The sequence below is a fragment of the Eptatretus burgeri genome, chromosome 7 (genome assembly GCF_056783735.1).
Source record: "Eptatretus burgeri isolate ZD-2024b chromosome 7, Ebu_testis_v1, whole genome shotgun sequence".
NCBI classification, from domain to species: Eukaryota; Metazoa; Chordata; class Myxini; order Myxiniformes; family Myxinidae; genus Eptatretus; species Eptatretus burgeri.
The window spans coordinates 28008628-28033513 of NC_140967.1; the positions used below are offsets into that span (position 1 = coordinate 28008628).

Genomic DNA, 24886 nt, shown 5'->3' on the forward strand with positions numbered 1-24886 from the left:
TCTTTTATAGATATGACTGTGTGGAGCCTTATAATTGGCTCGACCTCCTGAACCAGGAGATGGTCTCACTGGAGGAAACATTGAAAACGCTGATTGAGTCATCAGTACTCTTTGAAGTTGGAATGCCAGACGGGCAAAACCTTGAGCTGTGCCGATATGAGGCTTGCTTGCTCAAGGACCTATGGGACATTATTAACATGGTGCACAGCAGCCTGGCAGCTTGGTTTTCAAGTCCCTGGAAGAAACAAGATCTTGAAGCTCTGGAAAACATGTGCCGGCACTTCGCCAATGAGTTGCGAAACTTGGACAAAGAAACACGTGCTTGGGATGCCTTCTTAGGACTTCAGCAGGAGATCAAAACAACTTTGGCTGCACTAAGTGTTCTTTCAGAACTCCAGAGCCCTGCCATCCGGGATCACCATTGGCTTCAGCTCACACAGGTTATTATATAGTCACAAGTATTACTTTATTGTCTGGTTTAACTTATGGGTATGCAGTCCCTGGTTCCTTGTTTGCATCGCTTCTGGGGTATGGGTCGACTGCTCATGCTGTGCTCCCCCTCTCCCCCCCCACCCCCCATAGATCATGACAGAAATTTCAAATTTAACCAGAGTACTAACACAACATCGCTTACTCTTTTCCAAAGATACCATGGGATCTGTAATGTCTGCAACAGTTAATTGCAGTAGACAGGACATCCTACTACCATTCCTTCCAAAATATGGATGAGAAAAGTAACCCAAACTACACAGCTCAAAGACCTACTATATACATTGCCTTTTAAGCTTTCATGTCAGCCTGTTTTGTGGTCATTAAAATTTCAAATAATAACAGCCCTTGATCATGCAGTGCCAATGAGAGTCGATTATTCATGTGAGCACAACAAACCTATTCTACAATTCTCCATCCACAATCTTCTGCATCCTTTTGTTTGTTTTACACAGGCCACAGGTACGCCTTTCTCTGTCAACCAAGATACTACCCTGGAAGCTCTGCTTGGCCTGCGATTGCATGAGCGTGAAGATCTTGTCTGGACCATCGTTGACAGGGCTGGGAAGGAGATGGCTATTGAAAAGGTCCTTCATGACTTGGAGATCACCTGGGGAGCCATTACTTTTCAATTTGATCAACATTCTCACAGTGATGTACCTTTGCTGCATTATGATGAAGAATTAATTGAGACTCTGGAGGATAACCAGGTAACTGCAGAAAATCTTGAATCAATTCCCAGATAGCAAGTGTAACCGAATCATTATATTGAACTTATTTTGTCAACATCAGTTCAACATTGATTTGATAACACCTTCAACGAACAATAAATAACTCATCTTAGGCTTGTACATCTTGATTTAAGCAGCAAGTTCAATCAAATAGCTTTCATCTGGGATTTTTAATGATGAGTCAACTCATTTTATTTTTATTGGGTGGCTTGAATGAACTGGTGGTGGAAGTAATGCTTACAGCAAAGGAGGATAAAGATTTGTATGCAGTTAAGGTGAAGATGATTCTCCTGCCTGTAAAATACCAGGATGACAGTCAAGGCTCATGGAAGAGCTAGTATTAGTACACTGAATGGATAACGACACAACGGGACAAAAGGAACAGTTGAGAGAGGGGGTAAACACCAACAGCTGAGCCAAAGGCCAAGACAGTGGGAGGTGGACAAACAATGGGTATGGGGGGGGGATGGGAGGCAGGAGAGGATGTGCATGGGGTGGAACGATGGATAAAGAAAGAAACTCTCAGGAGGGACAACTGGAAATTTGGAAGGGGAGAGATTGTGGTGGAGTGGGCTTGGGGGAGGGGGGAGGGGTTCGTGAGGATAGGAAATATCATGGTTCTGGATTGGGGATGATCTAACATGGTGGTAAACAGCTGTCCTGAAGACCTGGAGGGAAGAATGAGATTGGAGAAGATGTAGAAATTGGTTCCACAGGGAGGAAAAAAAGGGGAACAAATGAGTGTATGTGAGCAGTGATCCTGGATTCAGGTAGTTTCACCTGAAGGAGTTTCATAGTGGACCATGGGAGCCCTGCAGAAACCTGTCTGGGGTGGGGTGAACAAAGTACCTAAAGAGCAGAGGTGTAAGACCAGATAGGAGGCAGTAGAAAACAGAGAAACCACCAACCTGTCTGTGATGGTGAAGTGAAAGGCCCATAGACTCAGCTTCATTGCAGGAGATTCCAATGATCTTAAAGGCCTTCGTTTCCACATCAAGCTGAGCAGGATGTGAGGCAGGAGGACCATCACAGAGGGGGGAAAGCAGTACTCCATCAAGGTGGTGATAAAGGCTTTGTCGGTGGATAGGAGTTCAGTTGTTCAGGTGTGCCAAGTAAGGACTTTGTACGACAGAGGATGCCCAGTCGGCGGCTGGCTTTGGAGGCCAACTTTTAAATGTGATTTTCCCAACAAAGGTCATGGCTGAAAATGATACCCAAGAGTTTGAATGACTGATGAACTTCCTCAAGTGAATTGTTAATAAATTAGATGGGAGGGTTTGTCAGACGGTCTTTTCGGAGAGAGATAGTGTGAGAGTGAGATTTGTCAGGATTGAAAGACATCATGCAAGTGTTTGACAAGCTTATGAGTCTTTTTTTTAAATTGTAAGCTGATCAGCGTTATAGAGAGGTTGAGATTCGAACCGAGATCAAGCAGCCCAGATGTGTTCGCTGTCCCTCAGATGGATATTAAACTAGGTGTTCTGTCTGTTAGCATTGGTTGGTTTACGTTAAAGATCCCACACTGTCCTCCTTCACGAATAGTCAATGAGTTATCGCCAGCACCCTGACCAAATTCCAAATTCCTGCCCCACCTTCCAGCGATTACTCTATCAGTGTCACAGCTGCACCCCTGCGAGAGCTGATGCTAACCTGCAATCATGTGCTGCATACGAACACCGACGACCATCGTAAGGGTTTGGTTTTACATTGGGTGTCGTGAAAAATGTACTTTCCAGTGACACACATCATAATACAATTCCAGACGTGTCTGTTTTTGTGTTTATTTGTGCGTTTGCTTGATTGGATACATTCCTTAGCATGGTGTTGGCTTACCGGTTAAGGTGCTGGCTTAATATCTCAGGGTCTTGAGTTTGAGCCCCTTTTTTCGTTGTTGATTTAACACCAGGTGGGGTTGACTCAGACTGCCATCCTTCCGAGGTCGGCAAAATGAGTACCAGTGCACTAGTAATAGAGGGCAATGCATCAGCAGCACAGCTAACCCCAACACCAATCCTAACCCAAACCCTAACCCATAACATTGCCCCCAGAAAATGATGCAGCCACAGGCTGCACATGATAACTATTGCAGATACACTCCTGAACTGCTGGATGAAATGAGTTGAAAACTGATGGGGCATTTATATGGCTTCAATATATCTAGGGTTGATAAAATGAACAAGTACACTCAACTGCGAGCAGGTACTCTAGGCGTACATGTACATAGGGGGCGAAATTAAAAAGCGGAGCATTATGTTACCTGTGCAGGTAAATGAAAGGATTCTGTAAGACCAATACTCTACTTGCAAACATGGTGCAACTTACAAAAGTGATTGTATTATTGAAGCGTTTTTGGTAGTTGAAGCAACATCATAGAAATATGCAGGAAAGTTTCCGATCCCTCAACTTCAATAACTCTTTCAATAACAACGATCTCCAAAAACACCGGTTAATGCCATAAAGTTGACCACATGTTTTTCTTCACAGCAAAAATTTAAGTGGTCCAAATAACCTCCTAAGCCAACAGTAATGGCCGCAAACATATGGAAACTACCATAATTGAGAAGTAAAAAGAAAAGAAAATTCAGTCGGTGAGAACTATAAGCGCTGTCGGGTTATTGAAAACAAATTATTATTTTCATCCTGCCTTGTTTTAAATTATAAACTTACTTTCCATTGGCCTTTCAGTCTGGGGAAAATACATTTCTTTTATTCCCCGATGATACATAACATGATGCAATCGACAGCTACATTGTTGCAGCTAGAGGGGGGGGGGGGGAATTATATTTTCCCATCCTGTTGTATCATGATGAAAACGAGAAGTGAAGTTTTGGATGAATTATTTGTTAATCCGTTTTAATTTACAAATCACATCCGCAATTCCAAGCTCCTGACAAAAACCCTATATTCAAACTTTGATCCTTATTTACTGGAATTCATTAACTAAATATCCATTTTCTATCCTGGCTTGGGCAATGAATCGTCTCTTAAATTTCCGTACGTATACGGCAGCAATTCTCGAGTTATGGTTGAAATGAGAATCTTTTTAAGATCAAGGTTGCCCATAAATTTGACTCGTAGTAAAAATGAACCGTGTTAGCAGAGTACCCACCCTATGGGTGATCTTGTCCCAAGCATGCATCACGTTCTTCAGACACATCCCTTTATTTGGGTGGTGTATAGGCAACAGACCGCTGCCTCGATCACTCCAGAAAGTAAAAAGAACTGGGTTACGTAGTTGAAGCAAAAACATGCGCATTGCTTATGTGCATACTACATATAACACATTGTGGTTGTACAGCTCGGATAATTCCAATTGTGCTGGCCCATGGAGTCTGATACCAGAGACCTGAAGCCCAAGGCTGAAATGAACTGTCGCCTTCACAAGGCCCATGACGCCTATCGGCTCCAACCCTTAGATATTAGATAATCCTTTTAACAGTCACTTCGGTTGTTTTACACTGAACGGAAAACCTATATTATATGGAGGACATGGCGATTGTGAATATGACATACAGTACATACATGCATGCCTCCATAACCGGGCGTAGTGGTGTGCGCCTGTAATCCGGCTACTCGGAGGCTTGGGTTCGAGGATCGCTTGAGGACGGGAGCTCTGCACTGGGCCGCGCTATGAGAGGGTGTAGGGCAGCCCGGAATCATGGTAAAACCCAATCCTTATCCCTGTGTCGTAAGAGGCGACCAGGGTTGCGTCAGGAAGGGCATCCGGCGTAAAACCTGTGCCAAATCAGTAGGCGAATCATAACGGATGATCCGCTGTGGCGACCCCTAACGGGAGCAGCCGAAAGACGAACACAACACATGCATGCCTACATACAAACATTTGCTCCATTATACATAGAATGTAATTGAAATCCATCAGCTGGGAAAATGTACCCACATTTAACCTAGTGTTCATGAGTTTAAGCTGAAAAGGTGATGGTGGTTAAATTATATGGTTTGCTGTGAAATTGGTTACTAATAACATAACCAATGAGTACGTTTTACATTAATCCACATATTATTAACTTGATAGCTCTTAAAGGTATGTACACTCACCTCTAAACTGTCTAGTTTCGGTTCACATGTCAACCCAGTTGTAAACTGTCACCTTGGTGTTTCACAGCTAGGGCGAAGAATCATGCACATCATGATGTGTGCCATCCATCGGAATAACGTCAAGCTGTGGGATCCGTCAGCCAACACTCGTCGTTTGTGGATGTTAAGGATGCAACGGTGTCTTTCATGAAGATTTGGCGAGTTATCGTCGGCACCCTGGCACAATAAATTTCTGCCCAAATCACCTTCAGTTGAACATGTGATGCCTGACTAGCCAGCTTGTGAAAGACTTGCGCTCCAAAACGTTCCCCGTCTGACCTTGTAAAAAGGTGGCAATAACTGAGGCGTTGTTTATTGCTAGTTTTCACCATTAATTGATGGGTTATTTTTGTCGAATAAAACAATGCAACAAAACCTATTGCAGTAAATTTTTTACAATAATTAATGCCATAAAAAATTTGAGGTCCAATTGTTTGCTTGGCTCTCACGTGGGTCAGCATATCTTCCTAACAGTAAGTGTAATCTCATTTTCTGTTTTCCACTTGATGTAACTATTCAGCCTGACTTGTTCACCATTCCAGGTGCAGTTACAAAATCTCATATCCTCCAGACAAATTTCATTCTTCGTGGATGAGCTTTCTGCTTGGCAACAGCAACTTGCTAAAGTGGACGCAGTGCTGTCTGCTTGGTTTGAGGTACAGACAACCTGGTCTCATCTCGAGAATATATTCATTGGCTCTGAAGACATACGCTCCCAATTATCCGAGGTCAGTATTTGTCTGCAAAAGGAATTGTATCTGATGAACAACTATGCCTAGCTTACTCATGTCGATGTAGCATAACAGAGCGTCCATTGTCCTAAAGTCATGAGATCTGATATTCTCATTAGATTTATATCAGATCTCATGAGAAATCCTCGGAAGATTTTGCAAGTGTGTTTTCCTTCTCAACGCTTCTTTAAAAAAAAAAAAAAAAAATTCAACTTATTTTATTTTGCAAAAACAAGTTTAATTGTTGCATCACATTTGTCAATAGGATTCTAGTTGTTTTGAGAGAATTGACAACGATTTCCGTGAGTTGGTGAACAGCATAAAGAAGACACCTAATGTGCTGCAGACCATGACAAGGGAGGGTCTACTTGAAAAGCTTGAAGACATGAAGAGCAGGCATGTTGAGTTTTTGATCACATTTTCTTTGTACAGAAATACAGGAACAGACTGAACAAGCATGTATTATCACTGCAGCCAACAAACCAGCATTGACCTGGCACCGATGCAAGTACTGACCATGACCAGAAAAAGAAAAGTGCAAGTTTAGGCCGATGTACTATCTATATTGTGATGTTGCATGATAGCAAACGTAGTGAGCTTCATACTTAACGCGTGCACATGAGAGAATAGGAAACAACAACAACAACAAACAACAACACAATACCCTGGAAATTTGGAATCCGTGTCGATGGCTATGACCCTTTTGCTTCCGTTTTTTTTTTTTGCTTCCGGTTTTTGTCATGGGGAATGATGCATGCCGGGAGATAAAGGCATCGTCGGAGACATGAAAGACCCAAATATCAGACATGGTGTATATTTTCTCCACTGATTTTAATAAAGATATCTCCCGCATCATCAAAAAATAATTTTTAATCGTGATTTACATTATTTGATCGCTGATCCCGAATCCAGGCCGAAGTAACCGGAAATTGCGTATACAGTTGTGAACAAGTTGTAGGTAAAGTCAGAAGCGAATGTAGGAAGAATTCTACGTTCGCGTCGAGTATTTATTTTTTTAGATGAGATCCTGTTCTTGGCGGTGTAGTTGTCGTTGTGAAGGTAATGTTGAGGATTTTTTTTTTCAGATGAGATCCTGTTCTTGGCGGTGTAGTTGTCGTTGTGAAAGTAATGTTGAGGTAATATTTATTTTTGCAGATGAGATCCTGTTCTAGGCGGTGTAGTTGTTGTTGTGAAAGTAATGTTGAGGTAATATTTATTTTTTCAGATGAGATCCTGTTCTTGGCGGTGTAGTTGTCGTTGTGAAAGTAATGTTGAGGTAATATTTATTTTTGCAGATGAGATCCTGTTCTAGGCGGTGTAGTTGTTGTTGTGAAAGTAATGTTGAGGTAATATTTATTTTTGCAGATGAGATCCTGTTCTTGGCGGTGTAGTTGTTGTGAAGGTAATGTTGAGGTAATATTTATTTTTGCATATGAGATCCTGTTCTAGGCGGTGTAGTTGTTGTTGTGAAGGTAATGTTGAGGTATAATGTTGAGGTAATATTAATTTTTTTAGATGAGATCCTGTTCTAGGCGGTGTAGTTGTTGTTGTGAAGGTAATGTTGAGGATTTTTTTTTTTTAGATGAGATCCTCTTCGAGGCGGTGTAGTTGTTGTTTTGAGGTAATATTTATTTTTGCAGATGAGATCCTGTTCTTGGCGGTGTAGTTGTCGTTGTGAAAGTAATGTTGAGGTAATATTTATTTTTGCAGATGAGATCCTGTTCTAGGCGGTGTAGTTGTTGTTGTGAAAGTAATGTTGAGGTAATATTTATTTTTGCAGATGAGATCCTGTTCTTGGCGGTGTAGTTGTTGTGAAGGTAATGTTGAGGTAATATTTATTTTTGCATATGAGATCCTGTTCTAGGCGGTGTAGTTGTTGTTGTGAAGGTAATGTTGAGGTATAATGTTGAGGTAATATTAATTTTTTTAGATGAGATCCTGTTCTAGGCGGTGTAGTTGTTGTTGTGAAGGTAATGTTGAGGATTTTTTTTTTTTAGATGAGATCCTCTTCGAGGCGGTGTAGTTGTTGTTTTGAGGTAATATTTATTTTTGCAGATGAGATCCTGTTCTTGGCGGTGTTGTTGTTGTGAAGGTAATGTGAAGGTTATATGGAAAAGGCAAAGCCTCGAAGCGAACGTAGAATTCTTCTTACATTCGCTTCTGACTTTACCTGCAACTTGTTCACAACTGTATACGCAATTTCCGGTTACTTCGGCCTGAATTCAGGATCAGCGATCAAATAATGTAAATCACGATTAAAAATTTTTTTTGATGATGCGGGAGATATCTTTATTAAAATAAGTGGAGGAAATATACACCATGTCTGATATTTGGGTCTTTCATGTCTCCGACGATGCCTTTATCTCCCGGCATGCATCATTCCCCATGACAAAAACCGGAAGCAAAAAAACAACCAGAAGCAAAAAAAACCGGAAGCAAAAGGGTCATAGCCAATGACACGGATTCCAAATTGCCAGGGTATTGTGTTGTTGTTGTTGTTGTTTCCTATTCTCTCATGTGCATGCGTTAAGTATTATTCACAAGATAGAAATAAAACCCAATCGTGTTTATACACCGCACAGCGTTTAAAAAAAACCGGAAGCAAAAGGGTCATAGCCAGCGACACCGATTCCAAATTGCCAAGGTATTGTGTTGTTGTTGTTGTTGTTTCCTATTCTCTCATGTGCACGCGTTAAGTATGAAGCTCACTAAGTTCGCTAATATTAATTTTTTCATAGCAAAAAGACTTTAATTTGATATATTTAAGAAGCGAATGTAAGAAGAATTCTACGTTCGCGTCTTGGCTTTCTCTATTCTATATTTGCATATAAATATATAAATGCATGTTAAGTTAGATCAAGTTAGCGGTAAGAATGACATTTGTGTGAGGAAGTGAAAACATTTTTCTCTCAATAATTTTTGTTTTATTCTTGGAATTTTTGTGTTATTTTTCAGGCTGAGCATCTGTAAGAAAGCTTTGGCTCAATATTTGGACACAAAATGCCAAGCTTTCCCTCGCTTCTACTTCGTCTCATCAGCTGACCTTCTTGATATTCTCTCCAAGGGAATGAACCCCCATCTGGTAATAACTGGCTTACAAATAATTTCACATTATGCAAACATTTTTCTGGGATGCCATATCTATCAGACTTAAGTTCAGGTCCTAGTTTTTCAACAAAATTTACTTTCTTTGAGATTGATAGCATGGATATGAGTTCCCTTACAAGGAACCTCAATGCAGGAGGAGGCCATTAACCCCATCATGCCTGCATAATGGTTGCCAACATATGGTTGTTTGTCCATGCTCTATCCTTTTAAATGCTGATCATCAAGCAAGGAAGCAGCACTTACCATTTTGGTATGACTCAGTCAAGGCTTGAACCGCCGACCTGCAAGACTCAGAGCGGACACTTTCACCATTACACCACTGAGTCTGGTTACATCATAGTTTGTAAATTGTCACATCATAGTTTAAATAAATAGCATTAATACTAACTAGTTAGCTGTTGTGTGCAGCCTGTGGATGCTGGTTGGATCATATTCTGAGGGCATGGCTGTGCTGCTTATGCAGTGACCCCTCTATTACCAGTACTCTGATACTCATTTTGCTGACATCAGAAGGATGACAGGCTGAGTCAACCCCACCTGGTGCTAATTCAACGGCGGGCAGGGGCTCAAACTCAAACCCCTAAGATCTTAAGCCAGCCACTTTAACCGTTAAGCCAACAGCAGGCTTAGCATTAATATTGGAAGTATTGAAACAAATTGAAATTGCACCCAAAGAAAAGTAGCAACTCCAGACAAAGTGACGAGTATAAATAATGGTGGAATTATTATTCAAAATAGTGAACATGTGTAAAATGACAACGGTAAATGTACTCATACTTGATGACAAATAATTAATTTTCTTCAAAAATGGGCACCATCAAACATGACTTGAAGAAAGTGACAGCGTAAGTTTTGGGTGATAATACACATAATAATTAAAAAAGAAAATGTATAAATTTGTGACAACATGAACTGCTGTCTGGATTTTATTGTGAAGATTCAACACCACCTGTGCAAGCTGTTTGATGGAATAGCAAGACTGGAACTTGGGACTGCCACCGATGAGAAGGATGAATTCAAAAGCCGAGGCATGCACAGCAAAGAGGGTGAATTCGTGCCATTCAGCAAGGCCTACGACTGCAGAGGCATGGTCAGTGTGTTGTAGGGAGACATCCAGACTAATGCTTATACATTGTAAGTGAAACCCATTTCCTGACTCATGCTTGCATCAGAAGTCACACCATCATCCTGGCTCGTACTTGCATCTGGTTTCATGATGTTCACCTGTCTCAATAGTTTAAAAACGTTTGGTAGCATATTGTATTCGTTTTTAGTCTTGCATCCACATGTAGCATCACACTCCAATTCACAGACATACAATGTGAAACTATTCATTTTTGTTTTCTTGGCAAATAGTTGTGGTCACCATATGAAGGTCAGTGACCATAGCTGCCATAATGGGTGAGAGACATGATTTGCATTGAATTTCTAATTTCGGTAGGATCCTTCATTCTGATTTTGACTGTACAAGGCATTGGAGCTCCCCTTGACATAGAGGGCTCTGGTCTACACTGGTCCTGACATTGCCCCAGCAAGGGCAAAAATGCTTGACCAGTTGATTTGGAATGCCTATGAGATCAGTGTGTGTGTGTGTGTGTGTGTGTGTGTGTGTGTGTGTGTGTGTGTGTGTGTGTGTGTGTGTGTAATAAGTATTGATGCGTTGTGCAACCTTGGTTTAGCTGGAGTTTAAACTGCCACTGGAAGTACAGTTTTGAGGCTTCTCGGTAGCCCTTTTGGAAAGCTTCACTTTATTCCAAACCGGTAACTTCCTTTTTGTGTTCTTCATTGCCAGTAGCAGTAATCATAAATTGAGTGATTTTTTTGGCCATCATGGCTGAGAGGCATGATTGGCACGGAGTTTATGTCGGATGAGTATATGTACGACAGCTGTTGTGAATGGCTGTTATTTCTGAGCTATTACAAGCAGTTGTATTTGGTGCTGACATTATGATCAGTTGTCAGTCTGTTTTAGTTCTGGTTTATGTTTTTGCCATGATATATCTGTAGGCAGAAGTTTGGCTCAACCGACTACTCAATGCCATGCGTGCGACCATTCGAGAGCAGATGGTTGGAGCTATCAATACCTATGAGGATAAGGCTCGAGACCAATGGATCTTTGACTTCCCTGCTCAGGTACTGATTTCCATTAAGATAGCGTCTGACAGGCTTCCTCGTGTAAAAATATATGTTTAAAATGGCTGAAGCCTACTGTAAGCCAAATGAGGACTGCTCATTATCTCAGTCACCGAATGTGGACGGAGGTTATGTTTCCACCCCTGTTTGTCTGTCCGTCAGTGAACAGGATATCTCAAAAAATTATCGATGTATTCCGACGAAACTTGGTGGACAGATTGGGTGTGTGACCAGGACAAAGTTATTAGATTTTGGTGAATAGTTGTTGGGGGGGGGAGCAATGCATTTCCATGGGGATAGAATGTTAATTTTTCACAACCATTGTAAATGTATCTTCCTCGCTCCAAGTAACTGGAAAAATGATGTTGCCATTTTTTCTGTTGACCTTTGATGACCTCAGCAACAAGTGTCACCTTCCATGTGAGCACATTGTCTCTGCCCTGCTGATCACCAGTCAGGAGGTTTGCAGCCAGGAATATTAAATTAAACCAAAGGAGCACACTGACTATATTTATACACATATTTTATATATCTTTTTATATATATATATATATATATATATATATATATATATATATATATATATATATATATATACAGTAATCCCCCATTTCTCGCGGGGGTTACGTTCAAACCTCCCCGCGCTAAGTGAAAATCCGCGATGAATGGACGCCTCCCCCAAAAATTGACTCGTCCGGTCTGGTCGGTTTGGGAGTGATTGGGTTTGAGGTGCCTGAGATCGACTAGTGTGGTCTGGTCGGTTTGGCAGTGATTGGTTTTGAGGTGCCGGAGATCGACTAGTCTGGTCTGGTCGGTTTTGAGGTGCTGGGTATGAGCAGTGCTCGTTCAACGGCGGCAAAGCTTTTTCCTTCCAGAAGCATATATCGAGAACCTTTACCTTAACCTTCTCCTGGAGCATCCCAGGACCTTCCTCTGGCGCTTTGGTTCCTTGCCAGAAACCTTAGAAGGTGCAGGGCGTTTGGGCGGCATCGTGGGGCTTGGAGAAAAAACGTAGAAAATATTCGAAGTTCACAAGCGAAACTTTGTCTCGTGCGTTGTGTGACTGGTCGAGCACCACGCGTTATGATTTATTACTTAAATCATTTATATTTTATTTATTATTACCGCGATGTACCAGGGGAATCCGCAGAAAAAATTAGTTACGTTCCAAGGGAAAACCCGCGATGAACCGGGGGTGCGATCGGTGAACCGCAATGAAGGGGGGGTTGACTGTATATGTATATCTATACATATATATATATATATATATATATATATATATATATATATATATATATATATACACACACATTGTTACGGCCAGGGGTACTGAGACACCAGCTTGTCACTCAGGGATTAATCCCCGGTTGTCCTCGGAAGAGCCGGACCTGGGGCCACTGCTCACAATTAACGTTGTGGTACGGTGGGTTGTTTTAGAACCACGAACGCCACCCAGTCAACCACGAGTTCCAGTGTCCGCCGTCTAATTATTCTGTTTAACTCGAGGACACGTGGTGACCTGAACGGGGAGCGTGCCATCGGCAAAGCACCAATGTTATCTCGATTAGATTTTAATTAGGGCGGCCGAGCGTTTTAACCGCTGTTGCGTGCCGACTATTTTTGGTCAAATTTGTGGTAATTACCTCCCAGTCTATCTAGGTTCGGACAATGCTAGACCAATGGAAGGAAAGGATAAACACGGACAAGTTCGAAGTGAACAAATGATTTATTATTAATAAAATAAATAAATAAAAGAACTTTTTATTTCCTGAGGTAAATAAGTGAATAAATTCCAAAGCAATCGAAAAGAATAATTAAGCAGGCAAAATCAATCAAAATGACAGGAAAGAGACAGAGAGCAGATGCTTATCGGGGGTTGACTTACAGCTAAACACAGACAAGGTTACCCAGCAGATCATTGAAGGGGGGGGGGGGGAAGAGTCGTCTCGCTTACCAGAGAGTAGTCGTCCATGAAGTGAAAACGTCCTGAAATGTGTGTGTGCATGTACTGTCCGTCGCCAGCACCCAGCCTTGCTGTGCAGCCAATCGCGAACACCCTTGAACGCCAGTCGACGTCTATAGTGGGGGGAGGGGGGAGCTACCAAGATCGTCTGTCATGGGTTTAGACCCTGGTGCTGCGACACAGGCAGCTCCTCATACTTCACGAAACTGGTGACGTTCAATGACCCACACGGTCCGTTGGTGACTGACCCGCGCCTCACTCGTCGTGACTGACCCGTGCCTCACTCGTTGCTGACTGACCCGTTCCTCACTTGGTGACTGACCCGTGCCTCACTCGTTGTCGGTGCTGCTCACACCCACACGCGTACCACACACTCGCTTGCTAAAGCACTGGAAAGGACAAATTGTCTCGTTGGCGCTGGTCAGACACCCACAAGCTCACTCGCTCGCTTGCACGCTTGCACTCTTGCTCGCTTGCCCGCTTCTTGCTCGCTTCTTCCCTCGCACGCTTGCCCGCTTCTTGTTCGCTCGCGCTTGCTCGCTCGCCCGCTTCCTTTCTGGCTCGCTTGCCCGCTTCTTGTTCGCTTCTTGTTCGCTTCTTGTTCGCTTCTCTTCTCATGCACTTCCTCTCTTGCTTTCTTTCTTTAGAACGGACCTCCAATTCTTTTTATATATGTGGCCCGTCTCGGCGGGCGCAGTGTCCCGCCAAGCTCACCCCGCCCCACTTGCGCGCCATTACCATGACAACCCGTGCGCTCGAAAAAGGGCGGGCCTCGGCGTTCGTGAAAGAAATGTGTGTACACATTGCTGAAGAAAAAAAGGCGGGCATTAGTGCTCGCGAAAGATGTGCATAAATGTGTCTGTCGTAAAGAAAAAAGCTTCCCATAAGAGAGGGGATCTATTCTTTACTCTTTTCAACACATCACATTTAAAATCCCACTAAACATGGGGATGGGGCTAATCTGAACAGGCATTTAAGGAAATAACTGTCTGAGGACCTGGATGTGTGGATGCATTCATTAGACCGGATTCTAAAATCCGTAACAATATATATATATATATATATATATATATATATATATATATATATATATATATATCTATATATATATATATTTATATATATATATATATATATATATATATATATATATATATATATATATATATATATATATATATAGTTGTGAATTCGCGCCCGCTGGCGTGCGGACGGCCACGTCACTCGAATCGCGACCGCGTCGCCCACCGGATGGACAATTCAGTCGTGACCCTCCAGGAACTATCGCCCGGAGCCAGTCACGGGTGGGCCTTTTGAGCTCACCACAATCGTGCAAAATCGGCCACCTGCGTAGGATAGGGTTGTTCGCCAAACTCGACCTACCTAAGTACCCACGCGGGTGGTAAACCGGGCGATCGTACCTCGCCGCAGGTCGACTCCGGACACGAACCGCTTAAGCGGTCCGCTCCATGCGACAGTGATAACCGAGCGGTGTTATCGTCGGCCTCGAAGGTTCTGATTAATTACCGGGCATATTAAGCCCACTACAAACCCTTTACGTGAAGGAGGATGGAGGGTCAATAAAGAAAAGACGAAGCGGAACAGGAAAACAGTTCACACAAAGCACATTTATTACGCGACACACGAAAGCACACATATACAGTCAAAATGCACATATAGCAATCAAAACAAAAGCAACAACGACGCAGAGTTACTACTGACTACGCGCACACACGGCAACACTTATACAGTTCTACTTTACAGACGGCACCAACACACATTTACTCAAAAGCAAAGGAAAGAAGCCACCCTCATAGACAAGGGGGCAGACGGGCCTGTAGGCTAATATGTGCGCGTGACCTGAAGGAGCGGCCAGGCCCGCGAGACCGGGGGGGGGGTCCTACCCGCGTACTCGTGACGCGTTGGCGGACGAGCCGCAGATGTGGCCGCGTGGCTGTGCCCCGACTCCGTGCTCCTTGGCGGGTCTCGTTGGCACGACGTTTGGAGTGGGGTGGGAACGTGGCCCCCTTTGTTGCACTATCTCAGCGCGGGGGAAAGAGGGAATTGTTGATGCCCTGGAGGAGGGAGAATGGCTGGCTAGCTTGGGTCCCGCGATGAGCGATCCCACACCGCGACCTCGTCGCCAACCGCCGTCCTTTTCACCTCTGACCTGAGCTCCTTTGCCTCTTCCCGCAACTCTTCTCAGCCGACTCCAGAACCCAACTCTTCCTGCCTCACCGATGACTTTGCCTCCCCACTCGACTCTCTGCCACACCGATGACTCGACTCGCTCTCCACCCGACTCGACTCTGCTCTCCAACCAAAACTGACTCACTCTGCCCTCCAACCAAAACTGACTCACTGCCCTCCAACCAAAACTGACTCACTCTCCACCCGACTCGACTCACTTCGCCACCCGACTCGACTGACTCTCCCTGCCCTGATTCGCCTTGCGCTCGCCGTTTTATAGGCTGACAGCAGCAGCTAATATGCAAATATCCGGATCAGGATGATGTCGGGGGCGGAGCTACGCTCGCCAATTGGTCGGAGGAAAGGGGGCGTGAATCTCCCCTGATCCTAGAATTTGCATATATCGATTTCCTACAGACGCGCCTGGAGGCGGGGACAAGCCGCTCCGTGCTTGCTAATTGGACGGAGCAAAAGTGGGCGTGCAGCGTTCCTGATCCAAATTTTCCTCGGAAATGCCGCTAGTTGCGCTTGCGGCTCGGTGCGTATCGCTGAACGGGCCCAAGACAGCCCGATGCTCAGTGTTCACAGGTGGTGCGGGAATGGCCGTAGAAGGAGAGAGGTGAAGGTGGTGGAGGATTTTCGGTGGTGGTTTGATGGTTATGGTACCGTTTGGGAATGGAGGTGATGCGATGATGTGAGATTGAGTTGTGAAGGTAAAGGTCGTGGCTGTTGGCGTTGTTGTTGTTGTCTGAGGGTTGGAGCGTGGTTGCAGTTGGTGACGATGGCTGGCGTGGTGGTTGTTGTGTGATGGCGGTTGAGACGTGGTTAGTTCAAAATAAGGATAGAACAGAAAAACGGCTATCTCAAAGCGTCGCAGCCCGAATGAATCACATAAATTCCCTCTATACAACGGGGTTGGGGCTAACTACACATGTACTTAGAGATATCTCACCTACGGGCCCTGAGTGGTGGTTTGCGAATTTCCACAGCCGTAACAATGTATTGTTACGGATGTCAGAATCCGGTCTGATGAATGCATCCACATATCCAGGTCCTCAGACAGTTACAGTAATCCCCCGTTTCTCGCGGGGGTTACGTTCCAAACCTCCCAACGCTAAGTTAAAATCCGCGATGAATGGACGCCTCCCCCAAAAATCGACTCGTCTGGTCTGGTCGGTTTGGGAGTGATTGGGTTTGAGGTGCCTCTGATCGACTAGTCTGGTCTGGTCGGTTTGGCAGTGATTGGGTTTGAGGTGCCGGAGATCGACTAGTCTGGTCTGGTCGGTTTGGCAGTGATTGGGTTTGAGGTGCCGGAGATCGACTAGTCTGGTCTGGTCGGTTTTGAGGTGCTGGGTATGAGCAGTGCTCGTCCAACGGCAGCAAACCTTTTTCCTTCCTGATGCATATATCGAGAACCTTTACCTTAACCTTCTCCTGGAGCGTCTCAGGACCTTCCTCTGGCGCTTCGGTTCCTTGCCAGAAGCCTTAGAAGGTGCAGGGCGTTTGGGCGGCATCGTGGGGCTTGGAGAAAAAATGTAGAAAATATTCGAAGTTCACAAGCGAAACCAAGCTGTTATTCGGTGTATGATTGCATTTGATTCGGTGTATGATTGCATTTGGGGCAGGAAGCTAGCTGCATTGTTAGAATGGCCAACAATCCATCACCCTCCACTTCCCATACATAGTCTGTCATTGGCGGGAGCTGTGGGTCAGGCACGTCGTCTTGGAACCACACCATTGCTTGGTAATGTGCACATGCAATAGCTCTTTCAAAGCTCCTCGAGTGGGTGGAAACTTTTGGGCCTGTGATTGTTTCTTTGTGAACAATCTCCAGTGGAGGTTCCCAACATCAGAAGTGGATGTCCCTGGCTCATATCGCTGACAGACAAACATTTCTGGAGCTGCAGTTGTTTCTGGTGATGGTTCATTGTGTTTCCCAAGGGCAGCAAAGGCAGAGACCACATCAGGGGAAGACTTCTACAGTACGTGCCAGCAGTTATAAGCTTGCCATTGTCAGCAAACTTTCCAGTTTGATTTCCTCCAGAGAAGGCATGGAAGTCTGCCAGTGCAGCAGCCTTAGCCTCACCCAGTGCATGGAATATGGGTGACACCAGGATGACTTGTTTCTTGTTCCCTGCCCTGTGACAAAGTACTTGTCTTTCCAGAGTAATGGAGAGCATCTGATAATCCGAACAAGGACGTCTGTATCTGGGGACCGTATGTACAATTCCGTAGCTCCTCGGTTGACAGCATCGAGGCTGTGCAGGATGATTCTCATGTCAGCTTATTCTTGTGTGCTGCAGAGGTACTGTACATCAACACTGTTGGACATCACATCTTTCCTTGAAGCAACGATGAAGGTCTTAGTTGTCTTCCTAAGGTGGTGCAAGGCTTTATTTGCGAGGCACACAGCTCGTTGGTCTTTTGTGTTTGTGCTTGAAAGAAACTGTTTTGCTGATACCTTCCCCATAGGCGTGTTGTCTTCCACACGATAGATGATGGCTGGCTTATATTATCACATTTGTCTCTCTCTCTCTCTCTCTCTCTCTCTCTCTGTCTCTCTCTCTCTCTCTCTCTCTCTCTCTCTCTCTCTCTCTCTCTCTCTCTCTCTCTCTCTCTCTCTCTCTCTCTCGACCTCTCTCTCGACCTCTCTCGACCTCTCTCGACCTCTCTCTCGACCTCTCTCGACCTCTCTCTCTCGACCTCTCTCTCTCGACCTCTCTCTCTCGACCTCTCTCTCTCGACCTCTCTCTCTCGACCTCTCTCTCTCGACCTCTCTCGACCTCTCTCTCTCGACCTCTCTCTCGACCTCTCTCGACCTCTCTCGACCTCTCTCGACCTCTCTCGACCTCTCTCGACCTCTCTCGACCTCTCTCGACCTCTCTCGACCTCTCTCGACCTCTCTCGACCTCTCTCGACCTCTCTCGACCTCTCTCGACCTCTCTCGACCTCTCTCGACCTCTCTCGACCTCTCTCGACCTCTCCCTCTCTACAACATTGTAGTGATCAAACATGAGATGCACCTCATCATAGTCTTTAGCCTTGCTGTCCAGTGTGGCAGTGAAATGATCAGCCAGCTCTGCACACTTTTTTATCCATGCTGGCTTGCCCTTTTTATGCACCACAGCCATGCTATCTATGATGGTGACCTTCTTCTGAGGAAGTTGAACATCATCGATTGTAACATTCTTCGGCAGCTGAGCATCATCAGTTGCCTCATCATTGGGGAGCTTCTCCAGTACGGCCATGAGTTTGCTTTTGTCAATGCATGGTAGAAGCGTTCCGGTCACGGAGAACAAAGCTCGTGGGAGTGAGGTGAATTTATACTGACCAATGGCTTCCTTGAGATTCACCTCTGCTCGGGACCTGGAAACAATCAGCATATGGGCAAACAGTGCCTGTCATCCTTCAGCTCTACTGCTTGATCAGCCAGTTTATGCTTCACCCCCTTTCTTGCGCTTGTCCATATCTTCAGCTGAACCTTTTTCATTCTTACGCAGATGTGGACCTTGTCACTATTGATGCATTCTTCAATGAAGGTAGCCTACTCCTTCAGGCCAATTTCATATTGGGTGAAGCCGTTTTTCTGCCCTTCCTCTGACATGCCGACTTTGGTGATGATATTCACCAGGTCATCCTCATGTCATGGGGTTTGTGGAAGATTTAGTAACATTTTTCAAATGAAGGATATATTCTTCTTGCCTCGTCCACACCAGAGCTGACCTTTCATGATGCTGTTGTCACATAGTGGTTCGGGACCCAACCATATGGATGGCTTCTTCTCCGAGCCAAGCTCCGAGCCAGCTCCTATCCGTAATTATCAACAATTTTAATATTTGTTCTATTTAGATCAGCACAGGTTGTCCTGCATTCTTGACATTTTGTTATAAATAGACACCTTTTTGGATTGTATGCCTTCAAAAACATCATTTTTTAAATTGATCTTTCCCTGAAAACAACATAAATATTATATGAAGATAACTTATATGTATTCCATATCCTTGCACAAGCACGTCGCTTAGACTAGAAACGGAAAGTGGAAATCACGGAAAAGCTGAATTTTGGCTAAAATGACATTTGAACTTTGACCTAGGGTCAAGGTCATTAAGGGTCAACAGAAAACTAGGACCCAGGAGAATACATTTATAATGGTTTTCAAAAATTAACACGCTATGCCCACAGGACCCCAAATCTGCTGCATTGCTCCCCCAACCCCCACTAAAGATGTGGATTTGAGAATTTCTTAAGTGATTCTTCACCATTGAGAGATGGGGCTAAAAATGATATATTGCACGATATCTCAAAAGTTATGGAAGGATTCGGATGAAACTTGGTGGACAGGTTGGGAGTGTGACAAGGACGAATTGATTCAATTTTGGTTGAAGTCCGGATGCAGATCTGACCGATTGGTGGGATACAAAACGTAAACTGTTCAGCCTGGCAGAGGTATGTGTTCTACCGAGTGCCGTTCTAGTTTTAGACATACATTTGTTGCAATGTTTTTTTTTTTTTAATGAGGAAGTAGTTGTGTTGAGTACCTCGTATCTTTTTATATAGTCTATATGGTGTCGCATTAATTCATTTTCCTGCAGGTTGGAACAAGAGATCATTTGAGGTTAATTTAATTTCATAAAATACCATTCAATGTCAATAGTGACTGTTGTCTTCTCACCAAATGTAGAAAAAATTTAAAACGTTGTGCACAAGTTTGATAATGGATGAGAAAATGTGTATCGTGTACCTCCTTACTCTACTATTTGATCTGGGCACATTGTGTGCAGGTGGCACTGGCTTGTACACAGATCTGGTGGACAACAGAAGTGTGCCTGGCATTTGGGCAACTTGAGGATGGCAATGAGAATGCTCTGCGAGAATATCATCGGAAACAGGTGGCTCAGTTGAACACACTTGTTTCCTTGCTCATGGGTCGACTCTCACCCAAAGACCGTCAGAAGGTCATGACTGTGTGTACCATCGACGTCCATGCCCGTGATGTTGTCTCCAGAATGATTGCAGAGAAGGTTGGGTGCGCTGTTCGTTCTGAGCAGTTCTTTACCTGTCTCTTTTTTTTTTTCATCTTAAATGTTAACCAGATTTTAAAATACTTTTGTATCTCTCTAGAGTTATGTGGTTTCTGCTCTCATACTTAAACTCTTGAGAAACCTTTGCTTTCTTGGATGTAACCAGTTCATTCCCCATTTTCTATGACAGGCAGACAGTGTGCAGGCCTTCGTGTGGCAGTCCCAGCTCCGTCACCGATGGGATGATTATACTAAGCATTGTTTTGCCAATATTTGTGATGCAGAATTTTGCTACGGCTACGAGTACCTGGGTAACACACCGCGTCTCGTGATCACGCCACTCACAGACAGGTGCTTTCCTCTCCTTTGCAACTTCTCTGAACATTCTTAGAAATATTGACAAGAGTAGTGAACTTTGAAAGTTGTATTTTATAAACACTTTATTGTCACAACCTCTGCAGGTGTTACATCACACTGACACAGGCATTGCACCTCAACATGAGTGGTGCAACTGCTGGACCAGCTGGAACAGGCAAGACCGAAACCACTAAGGATCTCGGAAGAGCTCTTGGGGTGATGGTTTATGTTTTTAACTGTTCAGAGCAGATGGATTACAAGGTACAGAGCCTTTAGCTGAGGGGAGAGGGAGGTGGAAGGTGTAAAAATGACTTTATTTACATATTTTTCTGGCTCATCCACATTGTCTATTCTGTTCTAGTCTTGTGGTAACATCTACAAGGGCCTGGCTCAGACTGGCACCTGGGGCTGCTTTGATGAGTTTAATCGCATCTCCGTGGCTGTGCTGTCCGTTGTTGCCATCCAGGTAATGAGTTTTGAGGAGCCCAACTGAAGGTTAAATGCAATTGGGCAGAAGGTATGATTTCTAAATCTGCTTCGTACCATCTTTAACTGATATATCCAACAATCCCATTGATGTATGTGCAGTATGTAGAACCCATTCATTATCATCATCATCATGTGCCCTGCCCAATGCAGAGCATTGGTGCAGCTGATGCAATTATTCGGCTACAATCCAAGTACGGTCACCACTCCGACTCAGGAGGTCAGGGCAGGAATTTGGAGTTTGGCCAGGGTGCTGGTGATCGCTCGCCTACTCTTTCCTAAGGACCCCATGGGGTCTTTAATGTCTACCAACTAATGCCCGCAGATGGGACATCTAGTTTGACGTCTATCCAAGAGATGGCATACACATTGATGAATCGACCTGCCTGTGAAACACCAGGATGACAGTTTATAGCTAGGCTAACATTAAGCTTAGAGGTGAAATTGTGTACATGTAGGCCATCCTGGCAGCCCATATAACCCATTAGGAATGATAAATAATGTGTTCAAATTTGGCAGAAGGCAACAGTATGAAGGATTTGGATTCAATGATTCCTGAAACTGGACCATATGGAGAATGAAAATCCCAATGCTACACACCCCCATGGAGCTCTACCGATGAGGAGGTGTGTAGCATTGGGATTTTCATGTGTGTACTTTGTGTGAACGTCTTTATAGTTGTTGAGGAACTCTGGGAAGGGTTCGAAGCAGCACAGCTCTTACCTTGTGTAGGTCTTCTTGAGTTGCTTTATGCAGTTTCTTTGGCAAGAGAAGTATGGGAGGGGTCAATTGTTTATATAATCCTAGCCACCTGGGTTTAGTTGAGTAGGTGAGAGCTGATTGGCTATTCCCTCCATTCACAGGTGAGAGATGTGGGTGGGTCTTTTTATGTATATAGATATTTATTATATATGTTGTGGTGAGATGAGATGAGAGATGTGGGTGGGTTGCGTGCCGGCGACCTGGACTGTGCTCATAACAAAGGAAACGAAAGTTAAAGTGACAGCGTCACGACACGAAACAAAAGTAACATCGTGTTGTCTGCGACGAATACAAGTCATTTTTGTGTTGTCTGCGACGATTTTGTGTTGTCTTCGACGAATATACAACGTGTCCAACGTGTCTGCAAAGTATTATACAACATGTCCAACGTGTCTGGATCGTAAGTGGTTTGAATATACATTATGGCACGCCCGATTCCACCCACAATTTCCTCTCAAGCTGCCGCAAATCCGATTCCAGAACAGACACTTCATGACGCACGCATTTAAACTGATAGTATTCACCAGCAGTTACTGACTAAAATTTCCGTCGTAAAACATGGACTGACCACAGCTGCATCTCACAAGGACACAATGATGCAGTTGCCAGACTCCAAAACCTGGAGACATTTATTACACTTGAGATGAACACTTTGAGAGATAAGCCATACTTCATTGGTCATGGATTTACAAATCGGCACATTCGAAGGATAACTGCCCAAGAGCACACCATTGCATATTTACTCCACCGGTGGCCATTCAGTCCACAGTCATGTAATTGATGCTGCTGTAAATCACATCGAGAATTTTCACATTTTCCATGGGTGTTTTCACCATGACATGTGACCATAGTCCACAGTCGTGTAATCGGTGCTAATGTAAGTCATATCTTTGATCGATACACTTAATACAGTTTATTTGGTAAAAAAAAAAAAATGACACCTTTCTTCTACCCAATTCCCTTCAGATGCTGAAAGACCGCCCTACTCAAAGAAACATGGCGGCTGTTGGTTGTAATTGCTCCCTGGATCCCCCTGGATCTATTCGTTCGTTCGTAAGCAAACATGCCCTGTAAAGAACGATTAGGACGTAATTCTGCTGCAGCCGATGCCAAGAAGAGGGCCCGAATGACAGAGACAGAAGATTTGAAAACACTGCGTCTTCTCCAAAATAAAAAACGCAATTAATCTGCCCAAGCAGCCAAGTCTCCGGAAAGCAAAGCTCGCCGTCTTGAAGATCAGCGTGCACGCACTGCATCTACCCGAGCAACCGAGTCTGCTGAAACGAACGCTCGCCGTCTTGAAGATCAGCGTATTCGAACCACTCGACAAAGAGAGAGCGATGCTGCCAATAGGCCAGCACTGACTTATGACCCAAATGATCTCCATGTTAAAGCAAACATTGGGCCAATGGACAAGCTCTGCTGCCACTGTGGTGCAAAAAAATTCAAGGCAGAAAGGCCTGGCATTTGCTGCTCAGGAGGCAAGGTTATCCTGCAGCCATTCCCTCCACTCCCTCAAATCCTTCAAGAGCTCTTTTTAGGAGAAGGCCCCATGAGCAAGACCTTCCTGTCCAATATCCACGAGTACAATGGCTGCTTCTCAATGACCAGCTTCGGCCACAAGGATGCCTCTGTGCAGGGATGGAACCCAAGCCTCAAGATTCAAGGCCAGGTGTTTCACCGCATCGGCAGCCTCGTACCGCCACAGGAAGGCCAGCCCAAGTTCCTCCAGGTGTATTTCCTCGACTGCTTCGCCCAGCAGACTGAAATCAGGGGCCAGAGCAGGTGCCTAAATCAACAGCTTCTCAGGGACTTGACTGAGTGTTTCCAAGACAACAACCACTGCGTCCAACAGCTCAAGACCGCCAAAGACATCATAGAAGAGGACAATACTGAAGAACGGAAGATCGTGATCAGAGAAGACAAGAGGCCCGGGGTCAGCATGAACGGCGATACAATGCCCAGACAACAGCTGAGGTGGCCATCCTCATGGACAATGAACCAACGGAAAATCGTGAGATCATCATTCGCCTGAAGGACGGCGCCCTCAAGAGAATCTCTGAGCTCCACGCAGCCTATGACCCACTACAGTGTCCACTCCTTTTCCCTTACGGCACAGATGGTTACCATATCTACATCGCAGGCAGGAATAGACGCAAGGTGACTCAACAGCAATTCTACAGCCATCACATCATGGTAAGGGATGGCAACTACCTTCTGCATGGTGCGTGCCTCTTCCAACAATACCTGGTAGAAGCCTAATATAAGATTGAGACTGAGAGACTTCAGTTCTTGCGCCATGAACAAAAGGCTCTCAGAGCAGACAGCTACATCAGCCTAAGAGACTCCATCCTGGCTATTGATGGCGACCCTCGGCAAGTCGGCCAAAGAGTAGTACTTCCGGCCACCTACACTAGCGGTCCACGCTACATGCATGAGAGACAGAGTGACGCCATGGCATATGTCCAAAGGATGGGCCGGGCTGACTTCTTCATCACCATGACATGTAACCCACAGTGGCCAGTAATCGCGGACAACCTCCTGCCGGGTCAACAAACACAGGACAGACCAGACATGGTGGCACGGGTGTTCTGCCAAAAGCACAAGACGCTGATGGAACTGATTGTGAAGGAGGCTGCCTTTGGCAAGGTGCGCGCTTGGCTGTACAGCATCGAGTACCAGGAGCGAGGCCGACCACATGCCCACATCCTCACCTGGCAAGACCCACAGTACAAAATCAGGCCAGAAGAGATCGACTTGGTCATTGCGGCTGTGATTCCCGACAAGGACAAAGACCCACAGCTTCACAAATTGGTGCTG

General features: G+C 44.7%; 1 protein-coding gene across 1 annotated transcript in view; it reads left to right on the plus strand.

Annotated features, from left to right (window-relative positions):
- LOC147022886 (dynein axonemal heavy chain 9-like) overlaps positions 1-24886 on the plus strand; it is a 318333-nt gene that overhangs the window by 95170 nt on the left and 198277 nt on the right. The window contains exons 22-32 of the mRNA XM_085890311.1: positions 11-440; positions 945-1199; positions 5858-6043; positions 6312-6442; positions 9002-9128; positions 10092-10244; positions 11162-11287; positions 20222-20461; positions 20652-20812; positions 20923-21079; positions 21180-21284. Coding sequence (XP_085746437.1) covers positions 11-440; positions 945-1199; positions 5858-6043; positions 6312-6442; positions 9002-9128; positions 10092-10244; positions 11162-11287; positions 20222-20461; positions 20652-20812; positions 20923-21079; positions 21180-21284 — 2071 coding nt within the window. The remainder of the gene's footprint in view (positions 1-10; positions 441-944; positions 1200-5857; positions 6044-6311; positions 6443-9001; positions 9129-10091; positions 10245-11161; positions 11288-20221; positions 20462-20651; positions 20813-20922; positions 21080-21179; positions 21285-24886) is intronic.